The sequence below is a fragment of the Colletotrichum navitas genome, assembly GCF_030913465.1.
Source record: "Colletotrichum navitas strain CBS 125086 chromosome Unknown LY79scaffold_2, whole genome shotgun sequence".
Classification (NCBI taxonomy): Eukaryota; Fungi; Ascomycota; class Sordariomycetes; order Glomerellales; family Glomerellaceae; genus Colletotrichum; species Colletotrichum navitas.
Genome location: NW_026850548.1, coordinates 718,071 through 737,997, shown reverse-complemented (window position 1 = coordinate 737,997; position 19,927 = coordinate 718,071). Strand labels below are relative to the sequence as shown.

The 19,927-nt window shown below is 57.4% G+C and overlaps 7 protein-coding genes across 7 annotated transcripts; 4 read left to right on the top strand and 3 right to left on the bottom strand.

The window, feature by feature from the left end:
• Positions 1–79: 79 nt before the first annotated feature.
• Positions 80–1,017, top strand: LY79DRAFT_143600 (uncharacterized protein). Its single transcript, XM_060550984.1, has one exon. It carries the CDS (start codon positions 182–184, stop codon positions 716–718), a length of 537 nt encoding a protein of 178 aa, XP_060420123.1. The 5' UTR covers positions 80–181; the 3' UTR covers positions 719–1,017.
• A 3,103-nt stretch (positions 1,018–4,120) lies between these two features.
• Positions 4,121–5,269, top strand: LY79DRAFT_575208 (uncharacterized protein; the record flags this gene model as incomplete). The annotated part of the gene is made up of 1 exon (XM_060559686.1): positions 4,121–5,269. The coding sequence occupies one exon, from the start codon at positions 4,121–4,123 to the stop codon at positions 5,267–5,269; it is 1,149 nt and encodes a 382-aa protein (XP_060420122.1).
• A 2,081-nt stretch (positions 5,270–7,350) lies between these two features.
• LY79DRAFT_535383 (uncharacterized protein) lies at positions 7,351–7,905 on the bottom strand. The gene has a single exon (XM_060556506.1). It carries the CDS (start codon positions 7,898–7,900, stop codon positions 7,436–7,438), a length of 465 nt encoding a protein of 154 aa, XP_060420121.1. The 5' UTR covers positions 7,901–7,905; the 3' UTR covers positions 7,351–7,435.
• Positions 7,906–14,581: 6,676 nt separating this feature from the next.
• LY79DRAFT_143512 (uncharacterized protein) lies at positions 14,582–15,873 on the bottom strand. The gene is made up of 2 exons (XM_060550981.1): positions 15,677–15,873; positions 14,582–15,141 (listed from the first exon to the last, which is right to left on the bottom strand). The coding sequence occupies exons 1-2, from the start codon at positions 15,710–15,712 to the stop codon at positions 14,641–14,643; spliced, it is 537 nt and encodes a 178-aa protein (XP_060420120.1). The 5' UTR covers positions 15,713–15,873; the 3' UTR covers positions 14,582–14,640.
• A 649-nt stretch (positions 15,874–16,522) lies between these two features.
• On the bottom strand, positions 16,523–17,640 carry LY79DRAFT_143466 (uncharacterized protein). Its single transcript, XM_060550980.1, has one exon. It carries the CDS (start codon positions 17,449–17,451, stop codon positions 16,747–16,749), a length of 705 nt encoding a protein of 234 aa, XP_060420119.1. The 5' UTR covers positions 17,452–17,640; the 3' UTR covers positions 16,523–16,746.
• A 268-nt stretch (positions 17,641–17,908) lies between these two features.
• Positions 17,909–19,232, top strand: LY79DRAFT_586216 (uncharacterized protein; the record flags this gene model as incomplete). The annotated part of the gene is made up of 4 exons (XM_060560597.1): positions 17,909–18,105; positions 18,250–18,509; positions 18,641–18,823; positions 18,895–19,232. 4 exons carry the CDS (start codon positions 17,909–17,911, stop codon positions 19,230–19,232), a joined length of 978 nt encoding a protein of 325 aa, XP_060420118.1.
• Positions 19,023–19,847, top strand: LY79DRAFT_143538 (uncharacterized protein). Its single transcript, XM_060550982.1, has 2 exons — positions 19,023–19,228; positions 19,311–19,847. The coding sequence occupies exons 1-2, from the start codon at positions 19,207–19,209 to the stop codon at positions 19,757–19,759; spliced, it is 471 nt and encodes a 156-aa protein (XP_060420117.1). The 5' UTR covers positions 19,023–19,206; the 3' UTR covers positions 19,760–19,847.
• The last annotated feature ends 80 nt before the right edge of the window (positions 19,848–19,927 follow it).

Below are 19,927 nucleotides of genomic sequence, written 5' to 3'. Positions count from 1 at the left end.
TCTGGGCCAGGGCCCTGCAAAAAAACGCTGATAAGGTTGTCTCGTCCCTACGCAGTTGAGTACGGAGTAGGTATTGGCTTTTTGGGTTTGTGTGCGCTTCCGCAGTCCCCAGCTTTAAATCGACACCTCACGTCCAGTGACGGCCGCAGACACAGACTCTCTCTCTGGAACCGCTGAGCGAATGGCACCCTCCCCCCCGGTCTCGACGTTGTCTGTCGCAGCACACACATCGGACGAACGGCAGGGGGGTGCTGCCCGTTCTCGCGGCCGTGACTGGCCCAAAGATCTTTGGAACCAGGCAAGCCTGCGACGCGCTTCGAGTTTGACCATGTTTCTCGGACGGGCATGGCGGCTGCAGGGAGTCAAGAAACATCCCTTCTATCGCGTGCCGTCGCTGCAAGGGCGAGGTTTGCAGTCTACGAGAAAAAACGTTTATCGGACGGCCCTGCACGCTCACTCTGCTGCTGCTGCTGCTGCTGCTGCTGCTGCGGACGCATCTCTTATCGTCAGGGTGGAATCGACACTCCAACTGCGGATCGAACCGGGGTTGAACGGGAGTGTTGTCATGTCCGGATGGAGACACGGTTCAAATGTCGGTCTGGGACTCGTTCAAGGGGATGAAGAAAAATCTGCATCTGGCAGATACGGCGGAGCGAAGACAATGGAATCTGCCCGGCAGAGCACCTCGTCTAGGCGACGTGATTCGTGCGTCCCGTAGGGCCTCTGCCGACCCGACATATTGTCACTTTTGGCGATGCAACGCTCCGTGCCTCGCACCCGTCCACTGACATGTCGACATGCTCGTCGTTCATCCTGTGAGACATATAGGGGTAGGGGGGGGATATGGCTGTGTCTTTCTTCTCGCACTTGCATCGCCATCGCTGCACGGCACACAGGAAATACCGGGGCCAGGAATTCGTTCGGTTGCGCATGTCACGGCGGCGGCGGCGGCGGCTTCGAAGGCGCGATGAAGCTCTCCTCCAAGACTTCTCCCCCCCCCCTTTTCCCACCGGCTTCATGCCGTTTCGGGGGCCACGTGAGGGACGGTTGGACTGGATGGACCGCACGTATCTACATCGTAATTGCCGCTCTATATTGGCTTTCCGGCGCCATTCCCAGAAGAGAGGGATACCGGCGAGGCATTGCGGAATAGCGCCCACCCGGCGGCCCCTTGATGTTATCAAACTGATTGATCTTGGTTGCGCCCGATAGGCTTGTGTAGCCGGTGTCGTCTCGTCCCTCCCTTCATTTCAGATCGGGTTGGATCGTTATCCCCCAGGACGCTCAGTGTGCCCGGCGACCATGGCCCTGGGCGGTTAGACCAGGCACGCTCGGCTGTTCGGACCACCAGTTCGCACTGCTTCTTTCTCTCTTTTTTCTCTTTTTCTTTTCTGGCACACAGGCACACATGGTGTACATGCATTCACCATACGTACAAGAAGTATCGCGGACTGCGAAGCGCAGGAGGGGGCTACTTTTTCCATGCTTCTCCACGGTGGCTCGCACCCTGCAGTTGGAGAGAGCGAGCCTGGGGCCAAGCCATGTTCCGCCATGAGACCGAAACATCGGGTCTCGTTTCTTTCCCTCAATCGTAGCCGCTCGTGGCCGGGACTGCATTTGCTCTCTCCCTTTGGGTTCCAGCGGGAGGAGGACCATCCGTCGGGTCGCATGAGAGTCACGCTGGATATTTCCATGCGGGTGGGAAGAAGGTGCGCCCCTCCCTAATTCAGACAGGACGAAGAAGCGTTAGGCTCCGACGGCCGTTTCTGGTGGACCGATACAGGGCGGCTGGTGATGGCGGCGGCGGCGGCGGCACCACCACGACATGACGGCAAATGAGCATCGAGCACAATTAGCCATCTCGAGGCCACATACCAGGAACGAGAGGTACCTTTCCAGTCACGCAGGGAGTAGGTAGAGGAGGTTGTGGTGGTGGTGGTGGACGGAGAAATACACGCACATACATACACTTGCGTTCGCGTCCACCACCCCCAGGCTTGGTCAGCGCTTCTTCTCGGTCATCGAATCACGACGAAATGTCGTCCTTTTTGGACGGCAAAGCCAACCCCTGCCACCGCCTCGTCTGGTGGCGTAGAGTTTGCTGGTGGTGAGGCCGGCCGTGTGTGGGTGTGACCAGCCATCCCCGGTCGCCTGTGAGCGACAACATGTGTGGGGTCATTTGCCGGCGGGATAGGTCGACAAGCAAGCAAGCAAGCAAGCAAGCAAACAGGGAAAGAGAACGAGGCTCACGGATTGGAAGTGAATTGCCGACAAACGACACTGGACAAGCCTTCCCACCCCTTCGTTCCTCGATCCAATCCACGGTGACGACAAGAGAGACTATGGCGAGGGCCATGGTGCGCCCTGTTCGCTTTAGTCTCTCGCGTCAGTCTGGGAAGGTCGGCTAGACATGCAGTGTACCAAAAACGCCATCCATCACTCATGGAGCTGATGGGTTAGTTGATAGAGGCATTGGTCCGAGGTAGATAGGCGTCGTCGATTGGTATCTTTTAGATGAAACAGCACATATGAGAGGAGAGGAGGAGTAGGAGGTGGTGGTGGGAAGATCGCAGGCTGATAGGATATAGCATGCATGGTCGATGTGGCCAAGGCTGTGGAAAGTGCCGCTCTGGCCTAGAGGCCGGGGTTAGTACAATTAGGTAGGTACTATGTTAGGATGGGGTTACCTTGCCTACCTACTAGGTGGTAGCCTTAGGTAGGGTAGGTAGGTTTAATAGGTTAGATTCCCGCCGCGTACTTTGGTACTGGGACAGGACAGGACAGGACAGGACTGGACTGGAAGGCGTCTTGGGCGCCTCCATCGTGGGGTGTGTGGTAGGAGACGACATTGTCCGCTCGACCGCTTTGAGAGAGAGACGACCTCAGTGTTCTATTTCATGTTGTACACCCCCCGAACCACCACAACGGATAGAGTAAGGCCTTGGGGGCGAGACCGGCAGAAAGAAAGAAAGAGAGAGAGAGAGGATGTGGAGAGTCACAGACTCAAAGCCAAACAGTTTGTTTGATGGACTGGTTGGCTGGCTGGCTGGCTGGCTGACATGGTCTAGATACTTTGTAGGTAAGAGAGAGAGAGAGAGAGAGAGAGAGAGAGAGAGAGAGACGGGGAGGAAGGATGAAAGAAAGCCTCAAGGAGGACAAGTACGTACCTCATCTTCCCAAGCGAACAGGAGGAGGGAGGAGCGACAGGGACTAGTGGGGACTTGAGCCCAGCCCCTGCCTCCAGCATCTTGTCTACCGTGTCAATTGAAAAGAGCCAACACTGGGTCCCCGTACCAAAGTGGATCCTCTCAGGGTGAGGACCTGACGAGGATCGAGACTAGGGGAAAGTGGCATGGACCAGGTGCAGAGTACAGAGTGCAGGAGCAGGAGGAGCAAGAGCAGGAGCAGGAGCAGCTCGTGCTGTGGCTGTTCCACTTTGTCCATCTGCTCTGCTCTGCTCTCTCTATTCCTATTCCGTACCTACCTACATCCCTACCCTACTCTCTACGGATACCTACTAGGTATTAGGTATCTGTATCTGTATGCCATCTCTCTCTCTCTCTCTTTCTCTCTCTCTCTCACTCTCACCTCACACCCACACACTACCGTTCCCAAACTCACCCCTCCCCCCTTGCAATGTGACCCGGGCTACCTATTTGCACATATGGAGCCCCCCCCCCCCAAAACCCCCATTCTATCCTGTACCCCCCGTCCCTTTATGTTCTACCACCTCCCGAACCGACATATCCTAACCTGTCCCCCCGACCCGTTTATGACCCAGACCGACTCGTCCATTAAAATATCTTGCATGCCCTCCTACCTCAAACACCTCTAGGTGCTCTTGCTCTTGCTCCCTCTCTTCATCATCCCTCCGAATAGCTTGGTGTTTTGTCCGAGTCAACAAGCCTGGACACTTACACATATATACATACACACAGACAAACACGCTCAATCACTCACTCAACTCACACATACTCACACCATACAACGAACTATACCGCCAACCAACTGACTGCCCCCCAGCGGCTACTGTTCGCTGTAGACCGGCTACCCTACGCGACTGAAACCTCCCAGTCTTAGATTTCCCCGAGGGAGATCACGAATGCCGTCACCGCCCGCCATGTCTCTGGCTGCTCAGTCTATGCCCGTCAGGGAACCCTCACATTCCAACACCCGCCAGGACGGTGTCACCTCCCAGCAATCGCAGAGGACCTCTTATAGAGATTCGCTTCCCAACGCCCCGCGCCCGCCCGTATACAATGACGAGACCTTCAACGAGAACGAGACGGAAAAGATGTACGGCGACTACTACGCCGAAATGACGGGCCCTTCCCCCAAGAAGAAGCAGCCCCCGCAACAGAACCCACCCGCCCTACCAGCCAAGAGCTCCTTGAGGGCTTCCAGGCTCCTCGAAAGCATGGCTCTCAAGATCATCACCAACCAACCCGCACAGTCTGCCCCCCAAGACATCTACCTCTCCTCCGAGGAGGAGGCTTCCTCTTCCGCCGACGAGTTTTCCGACTACGACTACGAGTCGGAGAGCGCAGAGTCGGCCGACTCGCCCATTCGCAAGAGCCACGAGGACACGGCACGCGTCGTGTCTGTCATCTATTCCGGAAAGCCTTCCATTATCGACCTCCCCTCCACCAGAAGATCGCCAACCCCCGAGTCGGTCGATTCCCGTTCCCTGAGCCGCCTGGCCATCCCAACAGAACCCGCGCTGCGAAGGATGTCGACATCGCCCGCCACCGGAGCCCCCTACTCTCCCGTCAACCACCCGCCTAGGTCCAGCAGCATGATGATCACCGCCAGCATGTTTCCCAAGGAGAGGCCTGCCTTCCTCAATGTCGACCCCTACGCCAGCAAGCCCCTCGACGAGCGGGTGGGGGAGCGTCAGTTGGACGCTGAGCGGCCCGAGAGGCCCAAGACCCCCACCTCGCAGCTCTTCAAGAGGACACTGAGCATCGTCCGGAAGCGCAGTCGCCCCCAGCTTAGAGACCTGCCCGCCAACAACTCTTCGCGGGACCAACTGTCACTGCCCGCCGACGCGACGGACGCTAGGGAAGAGGCGCCGGAGAAGGTTCCCAGCAGCCCCTGGCCCTCTGTCAGCTACCACGATATCATGCGCGCAGCCAAGAAGAACGCGCAGAACCAGCCCCCAACCCCATCCACTCCTACCGTGGTATCGCCCAGCTCGCCTGCGGGCAATACGAGGAGTCGGATCCTCAGCGGGTTCGCCAACAAGAGGAAGAGTATGAGAATGGGCTAGTCGCCTCGCACCGACCAGACAAGAAAAGAACAAGAACAAAACAGCAACAAAAAACAAGAGACTGGGCCGACACACGGCGGCGGCACTCTGGGCTTGAAACACACATTTGCATCCGGATTGGGGATTTGCTTTACATGCATGGCGCATCAACGGGGACCGGAACTGGATCACGGCGTCTCACACGGACTCTCGGTCACGGGGCAGCGATGACTGCAACACTCCTTTACCCTTTTTTCTCTCCCTCTTTTTTTTGATTTTATTTTTAACCGCTCTCCCCCACGCCATGTTCCTTCTTTTTGGCCACCGTGGGTATGGGTTTAACGACGTAACGAATTTCTTTGAAGTGTGTTGACGGACGGAGTAATGGGCAAGGGCGGATGAGGACGAAAGCAGACAAGAGTAGGGCCAGACTCGATTGATTGGCATGTACCAAAAAAAGGCACGGCGGCGCTCTTGGAGAACACAGCCGATCCGGCCCCCGCAAGACATTTTTGGGGGCGCAGGCTGCCTAGTTAGAGACATCAAACCAATGATACCAATAAGTTCTTTTTCGTTCACACACAAGCTTCTCCGGAATCGTTACCCCGCTCTCGTGATGTGCATGTTTGTTTCATTGAATTGGCTTGTGGGCATTGTTCGCCGGCGATGGGTTCCTTACCCTGCCCGCCGCCCCCCTTTCTCCCATCCCCAGTTTGCCCTGGATTCGGACCTTGCATGAGGACGGCGTGTGGCGAGCAACATCTTTGCCGGGACGCCATTGTACAATTGTCGTAATTTTCCATTATTTCTCCATTGGGGGCTCTTTTTTTTCTTTCTTTTTTGCGTTTATCTTCACCCATCGACGATCGATCGACGCTGGAGGAGAAGAGGGCGGCGGGTGTGCATTTACAAACTCTCCCTTTGCAGAATTGCAAGGCGCGAACCCAACCCTCGTCGCGCTGCAGGCTGGTCCCTGCGCGCAACCAAGCTGTGATGCTAAATCCGGGCTTGAATCTGGGCTGGCGGTCAGTGTTGTGTGACACACTGTATGTTATAATATGTGTGTGCATGTATAGGTATAAGTAGGTATAATACGCGTGTGCCTTGATTCAACCACGGGCCCCACCGTCCATCCATCCGCCTTATCTAGGTAGGCACTAAAGTGTAGAGTGTCTGACAAAGAGTGCGGCTGCTGTCCGAGGAGCAGTCATGCCGTACATATCGAGAGTCATTCGGCCGCATTGCAGCTCTTCCCAAAACCGGCTCCGTCGTTCGTTCATCATGGACAGGATCTCGCGCTCCCCCGCCCCTCCCCGATTATCCCTTTGGGGGCAGCAGGACTGGACAGGCGGTTGAAGTTGGACCGGGGTGTCGGTTCTAAAATAGCCACGTCGCGAGGCTGTTCCTATCACGGTATGTACCTTTTTTTTTTCTTTTTTTCTTCTTCCCTCCCTCTTCTTTCGGAAAGTGGGTCCCCATCCTCACCAATGGGGGAGGGGGTTTCTTCTTAGCCAAGATGGAACCGGGGGGCGGGAACTGCCATCCCATGCGCCGGCCAATCTTGGCTCTCTGTGGGTGCAAGAGATGCTGCTGTCTGTCTGTACTTTGTGTAAGATGACGGGCCCGTATTAGGTAGCGCAGCGCTCGAGATCATCCAGGCCGCGCAGCCGCGGCGTTTCTTTGCGAGGGCTGAAGGGGCGGTGCTAGGCGGAGGAGGCAAAGGAAAGGTAAAGAAAAGACATGGGAAAAAAAAAAGGGTTGACGGGATCGGATTGGTCTGTACGGGGGTTAGGTTTCCTTGGATCTGGTCATCGGATATGGGGGGAAAAAAAGACACAAAAAAAAACACGTCGTCGTCGTCGTCGTCGTCGTCCGCGTCCGCCTCGCGCAAAGGAAAAACGACCCCCCCCCCCCCCCCCACAACCCACCGAATGAATGGATGGCTTTCTCACTGCCGCTATCCGCGTGAGGCGCTGCCTACTATCCGCTTTGCTGCAGCTTTCGCTTCACCCTCGCTTTACCCTCGCTTCACCCCCCCCACCTAAATGCATGCGACTCTTGCTGAAGATTTTTTTCCTTTCTTTTATCTTCACCAAGCAAGTCTTGGTTTTTTGTCTGACTTATCTCCCCCCCCCATCTGAGTCTTGTCTCTCAACGACATCATTACCATCCCCCCCGCACTTACCCTCACGCACGTTCCAATAAAGGGCTTGTGGTCCATGGCAAGGGAACGCAGCGCTGCGATCCCCTTGCAGACAGTTCTCCGATCACGCGGGCAAGAGAGGTGGTCAGGGTGTAGGCATACATGTACGCGATGTGTGATGTGTTGAGGTTTTGCGCGGTCTGCATGCGCGAGCCAACCAAGGGCGGGAAACCTGCCTCGTGGTGGTTGGGTGGTTTTGCTGGCCGGTCGAGTTGTGGGGGGGTGGTGACGGGCGGTCCGAGGACCGGACAGGTGTAGTCCGGGGTCGACAGGCCTGGCCATTCGTCCTTTGGTCGTTCGCAAGGGAGCGAAGATGACGAAGAAGAAGGACTCCCTTCCGATGAACGGGTTGCAGAGAAGCAAGGAGCACGATCCGGCGATAGTTCTTGAATTCTTGATTCTGCATCATCCATCCATCCATCCAGCCAGCCAGCCAGCCAGTCAGGCATCCGGCCTTTCGTCGATACCCACACCGCTACGGGCCCATCTTCAGCTCAAGCTTGCTTGTCTACGGGTCCGCCCTGCGTCCGATGGGAATGTCCGTATATGCGTGTTAAGCGTGTGCGCAGCATGGGAGGGAAGGTGCACGACCACGGTGCGAAGCTTGTGTACATGGGCCAACGGGAGGGTATTTTTAGTGCGCGCGTGCGTGCGCGTGTGTGGCTGAACTGTCAATCGGCCGTGCGATGCGATGCGATGCGATGCGATGCAACGAGTCAACGGACGACCTGCCACCTCTCACAGACAGCATACGTACTGTATGTAGTATGGCTCGAGAGAGGCAAGCAATGCACATCAAACGCGTCGGTGGCAGGGGTTTGCATGCTGTGTTCTTCTTGTGCTCTCCTTCCAGCCACGAGCTCTGGAGAGCTTACTTATCCAAGTCCAATATCGAACAAGGGGTCACCCCGGTAAGCCATCTGTTGAGCGATAACGAAGCACGACGTGTCGGGCATGTATCATGTGTGTGTGTGTGTGTGTGTGTGTGGAATGGGAGCCGAAGGCCAAGGCCGGGTCCGGCCTCTTCCATGCTAGGCGGCGCGGTGCGGGTCTTCCGTCGAGCTGCGGAGTACAGGGCCCGGGATGACGGTGGCAAAAGAGGCAAAGCCAGTAAGGCAAAGCGCCTTGGCCAGATATAGAGAGAGAGTACATAGTAGATACGAAGAACCATCTCCCAATCAGAGTGCTTGAGAGCGCTTCCCACGCCTCGAGCTGCGGCGGTGGGGGGTATCCACAACCACTTTAGAGATTCCTGCACTGTACCCAGGCAGGGCTGATTGTTTACAACCCCCGCAAAAAAAAACCAAAAATCCGCCAGACTATCCTATATTGCGATGCGAACGAACTAACGAACTGCGTTTGAGAGTTTCCGGAACAAGCCTGGTGGGCGATAGGGTTTTCCCTTAATCTACACGAGGTCATTTGGCCCTTTCGCCGCCGCAACACAACACGTACGTACGTACTCATCTGAGGGGGACGGGGGCGCGCAGCTTGTTCGTCGACGACGAACAGGTTTGGGGCCGGATTGATGAATGACGTTTTGCGCAGATGGAAATGCCGTCCGTCCGGAAAGAGAACCGAGTTTAGAACTAGGTAGTCAGCCACGGGAAAACCCTGACCATTCCCCCTCCAAGACCGGCCGAAGGGGCAGCCGAAGGCCCTCCCGCCGGAGTAGGCAACGCTCTTCTTGCTTTTGTGGCCTCGTCCCGATCCACGGCCAACTTGCACATGCAGTACAGACCAAACCGCGCGGCAGATGGGATATAGGCATCCTCAGCGGCGGCGCCTTCGTCAGCGGCGGTTGGCGCCAAGTCCCGCGACCTGGAACATTGCAGACGCACACACCATCGTCATGCGTGCGGGACGAGGCGGCCACGAGGCTTAGCAGACACGGCGATATTGGCGAGGGGTGAGTGGTAGACGGATGTCACGCGTCGTTCGAATCCTCGTCAATCTCCGTCGTCTACCTCGAACGCCGTGCACCTTCTACGTCACATGGTATTCGAGCCGGGGGGCGGGGGGGAGGCGGGGGGTTTGGTGATTCTGTAATCTGGAGGGACATGCACGTTCACGATGGCAGAGCGGCGTGGGTTGCCAAGTTGGCAGGTCGTCGCGGCTCGCGATGCGGATAGATTGCCGTGGCTGCAGGATGCAATATCAGTATCAGTCCGCTTGGTTCCGAGTCCAAGCCATTCCCAACCAAGTCTTTCCTCTCTCGAGGGTTTTCCCCGGCCCGCTCGTCGTCGGCCTGCCCGTAATTCCGAGCAAAAAGGTAGATAGATAAATGTATATGGATGAGTATATGGATGGGTGGATATATGGATGGATGGATAAATAGATAGATAGATAGATACTATGGTATCGGGCCAAAGTTTAACCCCCTCGTCAGGTAAATATGGCCGTGCTTTTCTGATTACCTCAGCGACGGTACTTTGAGGTTCTTGTGCACATCCATCATAATTCTGGCCAGTGAGAGTCTCGCGTACGTGGGTCACAACTCCACACTACCTGTTAGGGAGTTTTTACTTACCCATCACACGTAGTAGATGGGCAGATATAGAGATAGAGCCGGTGAAAACGGCGCACATGGTGGAGGGCCATTCCTAGCTCATTGCTGCTATATGATGTACGCACTATAGGGTGAACCCGTGGCGTCAATCAATCCGAGGCGCAAAAACTCAATCAGCACATGCTCTCGGGGTCTTCCTGGCTCTGAGGCCGATGACGCGATGCCAGAACGGGGAAGCGGCAGGGCGGTTCAGAACTGATACCGTAATGTTGCCATACTCGGTATCCGTATACCATGTACCTGTAGAACCCGCAGGCGCGCACGCACCGCTCCGCGCAATTCCCTTCCCATCCGTCTGCGAAAGAGCGTCGACTGGGTACCCTCCAAGCATCGAACGCTAGGACGCCGTCGTTGATATTGCAAAGTGTGATCGGTAGACGCGCCATCGCAGCGTAGCATGGGGAATGGGGGGGAGAGAGAGAGCTTGTTTTGGGGTACGTGGAATGTTCGGAAAACGTGGTTGACGGTAAAATTGCGACGGTACCTTGGCGCGCGGCGCGAGGTACGATGTAGATATCGATCCGCGGGGCCGGGGGCGTGCGTGCGTGTGTGTGTGTCTGCCATGTTACGCCGTCGGCGAGGTTGAGAGATGAGGTGCCCATTCATCATTTCGATTTTCCCCTGCTCCCCTCCCCCCCACCGGCCTAGCGTATCCGCACTCCGTCTACCCGTACGTCCGATGGTCACATAGTGTGTGTGCACCGCTTCCAACGCCGCCAATCATCACCGCCGTCCGCCGCCGCCTTGCGGGGAGGGACACCCGCGATCTAATATTAGGATCTTCCTGAGGACCTGTGGTCCCGGGTGTCGTACACGATGGCGACGAGAACGACACGCGACGACGAGCGACGAGCGACGAAGACGACGACGACGAAGACGACGACGGGTGCCATCACTTCAAGCCGTTGAGAAGGGGTGCCATCCATCGGGGCCTGTTGATCGGCCGCCCTCCCTCGTGGGATTACTCACAGCAGCAGGCCAGCAAGCAGCAGACGCGCTTTGACGGGAAAAGAGGGACCCTCTCTCTCTGTGTGCCGAGAGCCAGTGAGCCTCTGCTGTGCAGCTATCTATCGGGCACATCAAACGTCGATCGTCTGTCTGCCTGTTCGTTCGCTTCCTGTCATGTGCATTATTCCGAGCCTTCTCTCTCTCGTCCACCCATGTTCGTCGAGAGAGTTGATCCCATCCTCTCAACACCCCCTGCTTCTTCTCTCGCTCTTGTTGATCCACCAGCCCGTTGAGAAACAGTCGTTACCGCAGATACACTATACTCCGCAGCCCACCCCTACCCTTGCACCTATGGATCAAAACGACGAGCACGAGAAAGGGAAAAGGAAAGACCGGGGGGGAAAGGGCCACACAGTGAGAGAGGTCAAGGTGATTAGGGGGGGGACCCATGCATCCAGGGGGGGTCGGTCCCCCGGAGGGGATCCATACAGTGCCTCTCGCTTCATTCGCTCACCGACTGAGGATCTACGCTAAGCTACTACCGTATCCTCTCAGTAAATTCGCCCATAGCTAATCCACAAGCTAACGGCAAGGGGTATCGCGGCCGCTGTGAGAGGTATAGTGTGCTGGCAGAAACAGGGATCTGGATGTGGCAAAAGCAGGGGTTAGTCATTTACGTCAGCAGGAAGTTAAGGCGTAAGAACAGTAAATAAAGGGCAAGTGGGCAAGTGGGTGGATGGGTGGATGGGCTGACCGCTTTCTTAAATAGGCTTAGCGCTGTACGCGGCCACTTTCCCCCTTGCCGTTAGCTCGTCAATTAGCTATGGGCGAATTTACTGAGAGGATACGGTACTACGAGATCCGTCAGTTCAACATGCTCGAGTTGAGAGGCTCAGAGGTCCCGAGGCCGCCTGCCTTGTCCGCTTGGCGGTGTACGAATATGCCGTCCCCTGCCGTCCCCTGCCGTCCCCGTGTGGTTGCTCATCTCGCTTTTACTGAGTCTTTTCAATCTGCGACACAGCCCCCCCTAGGAAACAGATGCATTATGGGGTTCAGGTCAGTGAAACCCCCGGTTTTGTTCGTCTCTTCTTTTCCGTCGCATTTCCTCCCGGGTAGGGTAGCCATCCATCTCGGCTACGAATTACATACGAATGCCCCGGTACCCATACACTGGTGATGATCACGCCACAGAAGTAGAAGGAGGCTCGGCTCTGATTAGGTATATGCGAATCGCCAAGTCGTCGTCGCCCAGCGTCACAACCGTACCTGGCCGTACCTGCAGAGCACGCCATGCAAGCAAGCTGCAGCCGCCCTCCAGTCATTTATTGTAGATCCCTTGCCACGCCCCCAACCCCCTCCCCCGGGAGGGGGGGCTATGTTTCATCCTACTACCATATTTGCCGTCGTCGTCTGACTCTGTATCCAAAGCCGAGTGAGTGAGCTGCTTCCTGGAGATCCATGGCTCCCCTCCTCATTCACCACCTGCACGACATCACAGGGCAACGAGACTTTTGAGATACTCCGATGATGATGCCATGACTTTGTCCGCTCGACGACGCACACACGGGCCTTCTAATATGCGTTCTTGCGAATGACTCGGAACCACCCCGCCCTCGATCCGCACCTGGCTGAGATTTCGGTCAAAGCCCTAAAGCGTCGTACAAACACGGATGGATGGATACAGCTCCCCCATCAAAGGCGGGTTTGTTTCCGAGCCTGCGGATACCTAGCACGCCCAGGTCCTCGTCGCCTCTCATCGCCAACGCCGTTCTCGTAAGTTTACCATGAACGTGGATATGGGAGACGGCATGATGGGCGTGGCGCGCGCGCGACCCCCCACCAAAGGGGAACAATGGACGAGAGAGGCTACGAAAAGCCTTGCCACGCGACGCCTCGCCCTCGTCGAGCCTAAGACTCTCCCTCTCCCGTCCCGCCTGCCTATCCCCATCCGGAACGGCCGTCTTCGGTACCCTGCAAACGGCGATATCCCCCGATCGTACGGTACGTATCGCGCCTCCGCCACCAGAGAGGCGAGAAGCGACGAAAAAGTACGTAGTAGGGGAGAGCCAAGGCACAGGAGAAAAAAAGAAAGAAAGAGGCAGAGAAGAAAAAAAGAAGAAACAATCACCCGCTGCAGAGCACAGAGTATAGGGGCTTGCATGACAATGGATGGCATGGCATGGATGGCAGTATGGTAGCGAGCCAAACAGCCGCGTTCCCCCCCCCCCTCCTCCAGGACAAGCGAGGGCTAGGTATCTTGACAACTTAATGCGCGACCGTTAAGGTCGTCTTGTTCCTAGGGGAGCTGAAGATGCAACCAACAAATGGCAACGGCCCACGATCATAGGTCGACCTGCCATCCCCGTTCGCCCCCCTCCGGCTCGTCTCCGTCGTGCCTATCAGCGGCCGCTCCGGCTCCCTCCGCCGTACCCCCCCGTCCGAACCTGCCGGAAAGGGGAAAACAAGGTGTGGGTCCCACCTCCGTCCCCCGAGCTTCTCGACCTCTCCTTCGGCTGCCCCTATTCTCACCTCTTACACCATCCCACCACACCCCCCTTATCGTCCACCTCCCAACGGGCGCCGTGCATCACGCCATCTCTCCTTAGCTACATTGCGACCGCCAGCCAACAGCCCCCCTCATCAAGCCATCTTCAAGCCCTCGCCAAGCTCTCATCAAGCCACCTTGAGGGTACTTGTCCTAAGCCTTCCCGCCAACTGTGCATACTGTGAGCCTCTTGCGCCCCCCCACCGGGACCGAAAACCGAGCACTCGCTAGCCTCACCCCCGTTCTACGCCCGAGTCCCGTCGCCAAACTTGTCAGGCGTAGGGTGTTGGCGCCGCCCGAAAGAGCCGCCTGGATACTCTGAGACGCATCCGTCCAGCCTACCACGATGACAACGACGACGACGACGGTGATCACCACAACCACCACCCCTCTAGGTGTCCTAGGTAGCTGTAGCGAAGCTAGCCATCTGCTCTTCTCTGCTCGCCTTGTTCGTATCCGGCAGCTTGAGGAACTCCCGAGGCCGGTTACGGTGATTGCAGGCGCTGCCCAGCCAGCCCTTTCCATAGACCGGTCCTTCTTTTCGGCTTCCATCTTCTATGCGTCAACGCGGCCCTCAGCAGCAGCCAGGAATCTATGCACCGCGCGACGTGGCTGGTCCAGACTGCTCCCGCTAGCGTGAAGAGATAGTCGGAAGCAGGCAGGTCAGTCCGCACTCCTTTGATGTAGGTACAGATCATGCCAGCTCCCAAGGAGCCGGATGCTAGGAGACGTCCACGCCGCTGAACGCGTGACTTGGGGAACGGCCTGTGTGCGTCTTCCATGGCCGTTGGCCAGATTACGCGAGATGGCCGATTGCTCCCCATTCTCCCATGCCCACGCCTGGCCCTGGGATCATGGAGATGAACCGTCATCTGGATCGAGGAGCCGTCGACGAGAGAGGCCTTGATCGCAAGCCACCCACCCTCGGGGCTGAGACTGCCATCCCAAACTTCTTCTTGCGGACAACCGCGACCTACACCAAATCAAAAAGTTCAGATGACACCTCTTAGGGCTGCCAGGCCGCCAGCCCCCCAAAGTGTCGTGTTAGCGTGCGGAAAACCTTGCGCCACAGAGAGAGGGGAGAGAGAGAGAGATGGGGGGGAAAGCCACCATGGTGCAAAGACCATTTAGTGACGGCTAGTCGTCGTCCGAGCAAACAGTGAACGGACTCGGGAATGGAGCTGGCTAAGCAGCCCGTCGACGGGAAGGATAAGCGTCGGGGGCCGGCGTGACCACGTCAGGCAGCCGGCGGGCGGCCGGTCGCTGCGGAAATGAGAGCCCGTCGAGCGCCCGCGGTCGGGAGATTGTGGATGCCTGGCCGACGTGGGCATTCTGTAACGTCCGTTGGCGTTCGTCCGTCCGAGAGCGAGGCGAGAGGGGGGTTGGTTTGCCTGCCCTTGCAGGGTAATGAGCGAGAGGCCATCGTGGGAAGAGTGTCGGTGCCCTCTTCTAGGCCGATTTGTGGGTTTTCGACTGGTGGGAACGGGCTCAAACGCGACCAGGGCACTTGAGGAGGGGGGGAGGCGTACTTCGAACCATCGTGCGTCCTCGCCAATCTCCAGGACAGCAGTTTCAGCCTTGCCGCATCGCGTTATTAACGTTGTATTGGCCTGAACCCGAGGCCGTGGCTTCAGCACCAATTGCCGCGTGCGAGTCCCCTCCCCCTTCGTCATCCCAGACTGCAGCATCTGACGCAGTCAGCAGCATCCCATTGATCATTCATATGCCGCCCTCCCCCCGACAATCGCGAATATGCCAGGCTGACGCGATCCCACAGGGAACAACAAGCGAACGCAGCGTCGCCGACCATCGGGCATGCTTGTAGCAGCTTGCCTACGGTCGGGGCCTCTTGCCATTTGGACTCGCCAGCACTGGCGCCGTTGCATCGTGAGCTGGCATGGACAGAGACTCGAGGGCCCGAGTCACAGGCGGCTGAGCTAGGGCCCAGGAAATTGAACACCATCTGTATGTTTGTCACCTGCAAACGCTCGGGCGCGGAGAGCACTGACTCCCCGCGCACAAGCGCGTGGTTTTCATGCAAGCGTCGTCTGCCTCCGTGTCGGGAGATTGCTGTTACCCGATGCCGCAGACGCTCGCCCGGTGACTTTGACGGCCTCCAGGCGCCGTCTGGCTCGAGCCCGGAAGGGGTGAGGGGGTTCGAACGGCAACGCTGCGTTGTCCAATCGCCGTCTTTGGCATCGATCTTGGTGGTTGTCCATACGTCGGCGGTCGCGGGTTCAGTTGACGGGCGTCCCCCGGTCGTTGGGGTCGCTAGCCCAACGACCTTACGGCTGGTACCTGGCCCAGGGAGCATGGAGCATGCGGCTCACGGCGCCTGATCCGCGTATCAAGGCAAGGTCGTGTGTTTAACCTTTGATGGTAGACTCATATGACAACTAGGCCCCGGGCGAGACATGGGTTAGTGCTGGCTGGCTCTGGCGATGCTGCGGCCACCTTCACCGACGGGAGGCCCTCAGGCTTAGACATATGGCCTTGCAGATCCTTCTAGTATCTTTCCAAGATGTCTGATCATAGTATGAAACGCTGGGGCGAGGCCAGAATCTTGACAAGAAACCAGAGTGTCAACCCATCCCGACTTACTTCAACGACGAAAACTGTCAACAACACCACAACCTGTGGCCGGGAAGACAGGAATTCCCTCTTTCCTTCGCAGAAACTTGCATTTTCCCGTCAACCAGGTGAAAACGGGAGAGGAAGAAAAAAAAAAAACACATTTCTCAAAACTTCCCCCCAAGACGTCTTGTGGCGAGAGCGAACGCAATGAAGCCGCGCGCTCCAATTGGTTACACGGTGACGGTTTCGAACCAAGAACGAGATGGCGGCTCTGAGACTTGGAGGGCTATGGTGACGTGCGGGAGTATAAAAGCTGCCTGGACACGTCCGCATTACATTAGTAGCCCATCATGCATGTGTCCAACTCACTGGCTCGGGCAACCACCAGGCAAGCGGAGGACAGCAGTAGGTCGAATGACTATTGACCTTCATTCCCTTTGAGGTGTGTGTGTGATGTGGGCTGAGCATACCTGTACCGTCATGAAGAGGCACAAAATCTCCGTTTACAGGTCGTAAACCGGTTGGATCGTACGAGAACGACGGCTCTCCATTGATTGATTGTCCTCGTCGACGGTACAAGGGCCGCCAATGGCACATCCAGCTCTCCTTTTCCCGAACTACCTTTGAACGCAGCCAACAGCAAAGGGCAGAGCTGACTTTTACAAATGCCTGAAGGCGAGTAGCCATAATCCTCGACGTGGCACTGCGGACCTTCCTCGATCGACCAAGGACGCGCCCATTCTCCTCCCCTCTGCCGTGTCTCTATTTCCCCTCACTTGCGATGAAGAAAAGCACACGCGTATACAGTATACTAGTCGGAAGGCGTTACCTCCTCGGTGGCATGTGGTGTAATCCCAGACGCCGGGTGCCCTCATGGCCCATACTCTGGTGATGGAGAGCGTCATCCGTGCCGCGAGCAGCGTGGGTTGCCCGGCACAAGGATGATCACTATTTACAAGTCCTTTGTAGCACACAGACGAACCAATGCATTCTTGACCATCACTAGATGTCGACTGACTATTTGTGCCTCCCCAGGTCACAGCAGCAATGCCGCTTCCAGCAGCGTCCTCACAAACGGCTGGCCGCGTGAGTACTTTGGACGTCCCATGAGCTGCAAAGTCGGCAAACAAATCTACTGCGTGAAACAGGGATACTCTTACCCCAGCAACCAGAGCGTCCCAAGCATCACAGCTAAACACAGCAGTCAGGCATACGTGGGCGTGTTCCGCGAACGAGCTCCGATGCCTTGCCGGCTGCCCCGTCAGCCAATCCCCGGCCTGGGTCCGGCGTAGCTGGTCCCTTTCGACAGGGCGTGCCGGGAAAGACGGGCCTGCCTCCGCAGAGCCAGGACGGGCGGTCTGCATACGCACATTGTGGGATAACGAACGGCAAGACAACGTCGTTGCAGTCTCGTCAAGCGAGGTAAAAGAAAACCCTCATAGCGTTTCGGCTTCGGTGGTTCCTGCACCTTTCGGACGGAAGTTCCGCGCCGCGGGGACCGACCGCTCTCCAGACTCGAACGCGCGCCCGGAATACAAGATCGGATGGTGGTTATGCAGGTCCTCCTCTGCTCAGCACCGCCGGAGCACCCCAAAGTGTGGGGAAGAGCTGAGACGGAAAGAGGTCCGCGTCTTGTTGACATCATTCCTTTAAAAGCATCGCGTATCCCCCGCATACGACGTGCCCAAACCTTGGAAAACCGCATCGGTACATGTTTATACACACACACACACACACCAAGCCTATATAGAGCCCGCAAAGCCAATGAAGCGTATACAACAGCTCGGACACCAGCTCTCACAACGTCCTAAGCCCGACGCGATGGCCCCCGCATCCCCCGACCACCCTCTCAACGAGAACGGCATACCGCCGTTCGAGGCCCTCCCGCTCGGCAGAGGCAACCCCAGGTTCTCGGCCTGGGGCCTCTACGGCGACAAGGACGAGTTGGGGACGCTCAACAGGCTGACCAACGAGCGCGTCGCTGCCGCGGCCAGGAACGAGATCAAGACCGGCGCAAGGTAGAACTTCAAAGCCCATCATCACCCACCCGCTCTGGCTCGAACCCCGCCTCGGCATTCCATGCACACACACACACACACACACACACACACACACACACACTACACGTCTAGCCACTGACCCAAGTCCTCCTCCACCCCCAGAGTCTCCCTCAACTGGTCCCTCACGGCACAGCCGGCCCCGTTCTTCGCCCGCCGCGCCTTCCACCACGACCTCATCCACAAGCGACCGCGCTGCGTCAACGACGACGTCTGGACCTTCAATTCGCAGTCCTCCTCGCAGTGGGACGGGCTGCGGCACTTTGGCTACCAGAAGGAGGAGAAGTTCTACAACGGCGTCTCCATGCACGACATCCACGCAGTTGACGACGAGGGACGGCGGTCGACCGTCAACGGTATACAGGGTCAGTCCGGCCTGCCCCCGTTTCCCGCCCCGTCTCGAGCCCACCTTCCAGGCACCGGGCAAAGCCTGGTGCGGAAATCGGGATGGGACATCTGAGAGGTATGGTGGGGGGGGGGCTGACGAGTCGAGTAGCATGGCAGAAGTACGGCATCGTCGGCAGAGGCGTCCTCGCGGACTACCACAGCTGGCGCCTCGAGCAGGGCACCCCCTACGATCCCTTCGCCCGCGACTCCATCCCCGTCTCGGACCTGGTGGCATGTCTCGAGGCACAGGGGACACAGGTCAGCTTCGGCGACATCCTCTTCACGCGAACAGGTATTCCCGGCCCTCTCCACTCTTCCGAGAGAGAAAATGAGACGTCTAACACAGCACTCCCAACCCCGCAGGCTTCATGGCCGCCTACGCCGCCAAGTCCCCCACCGACCTCGAAAGCTACCGGACCGCCACGCCGCAGACCTTCAGCGGCGTCGCCCAGTCCGAGGAGACGCTCCGCTGGGTTTGGGACAACTTCTCGGCCGTCGCCGGGGACCAGCCGACCTTTGAGTGCTGGCCCCACCGTGACCCGGAGCACTGGATGCACGAGGTCCTGCTTGCCGGCTGGGGTATGCCCATCGGCGAGCTCTTCGACCTCGAGGCCCTTGCCGAGTGGTGCCGTGAGGAGAAGCGATGGAGCTTCTTCGTCGCCAGCGAGCCGTGCAATGTCCCCGGCGGGGTCGCAAGGTGAGGATACCCACCCGCCCCCCATGTTGGCAATGGTTCTGGGTACGAGTTGGCGAGCTCCGTCTGCTGACATGATGTGAAGTCCGCCCAACGTTCTGGCCATCTTCTAAGACCTCCACGGTACCTGAGCAGAGACGCTACGTCTGTGACAACACATGTGGTAGCGGAGATATTTGTACAAGATCACTCCTAGAAAATGACATGCCGCCCCTGCTGGCAATTTGCCGGGCGCATAGAAGCGGTAAACCAAAGCGCTTGGGCGAGACGCAGTGGCATCCCGAAAAAGAAGGAAAAGGAAAAAAAAGAAGGAAAAAAAAAGGAAAACCACCGAAAAACCAGGTGGACGGGATCATTGCTTTGAATCAATGGCTACTACAACCAACCCCCTTAGGTTCGAGCCATCCGCCTTCATCGGCACGTAATTATCAATTACAACTTGATGCCGCAAACCCGATGATTCATGGACCCAATCGCATGAGACCTGAAGCAAGATGGCTTCAAAAGTATATTCGCGTATGTCAGCTTTCCTAGCTGAACTAAATTGTTGCAACAAACCAAGCAAGCCTGACGCCCTGTTGTGCTTTCAACCACCGCGGGCCCTCTATCACAGATATTCTACCCTGTTACTGCTGGCTCATCCCCTATGACTCTTGCGATCGCTGGCATCTCGTTAGGACTGCTGCTCGGGTCAGGAGGAAC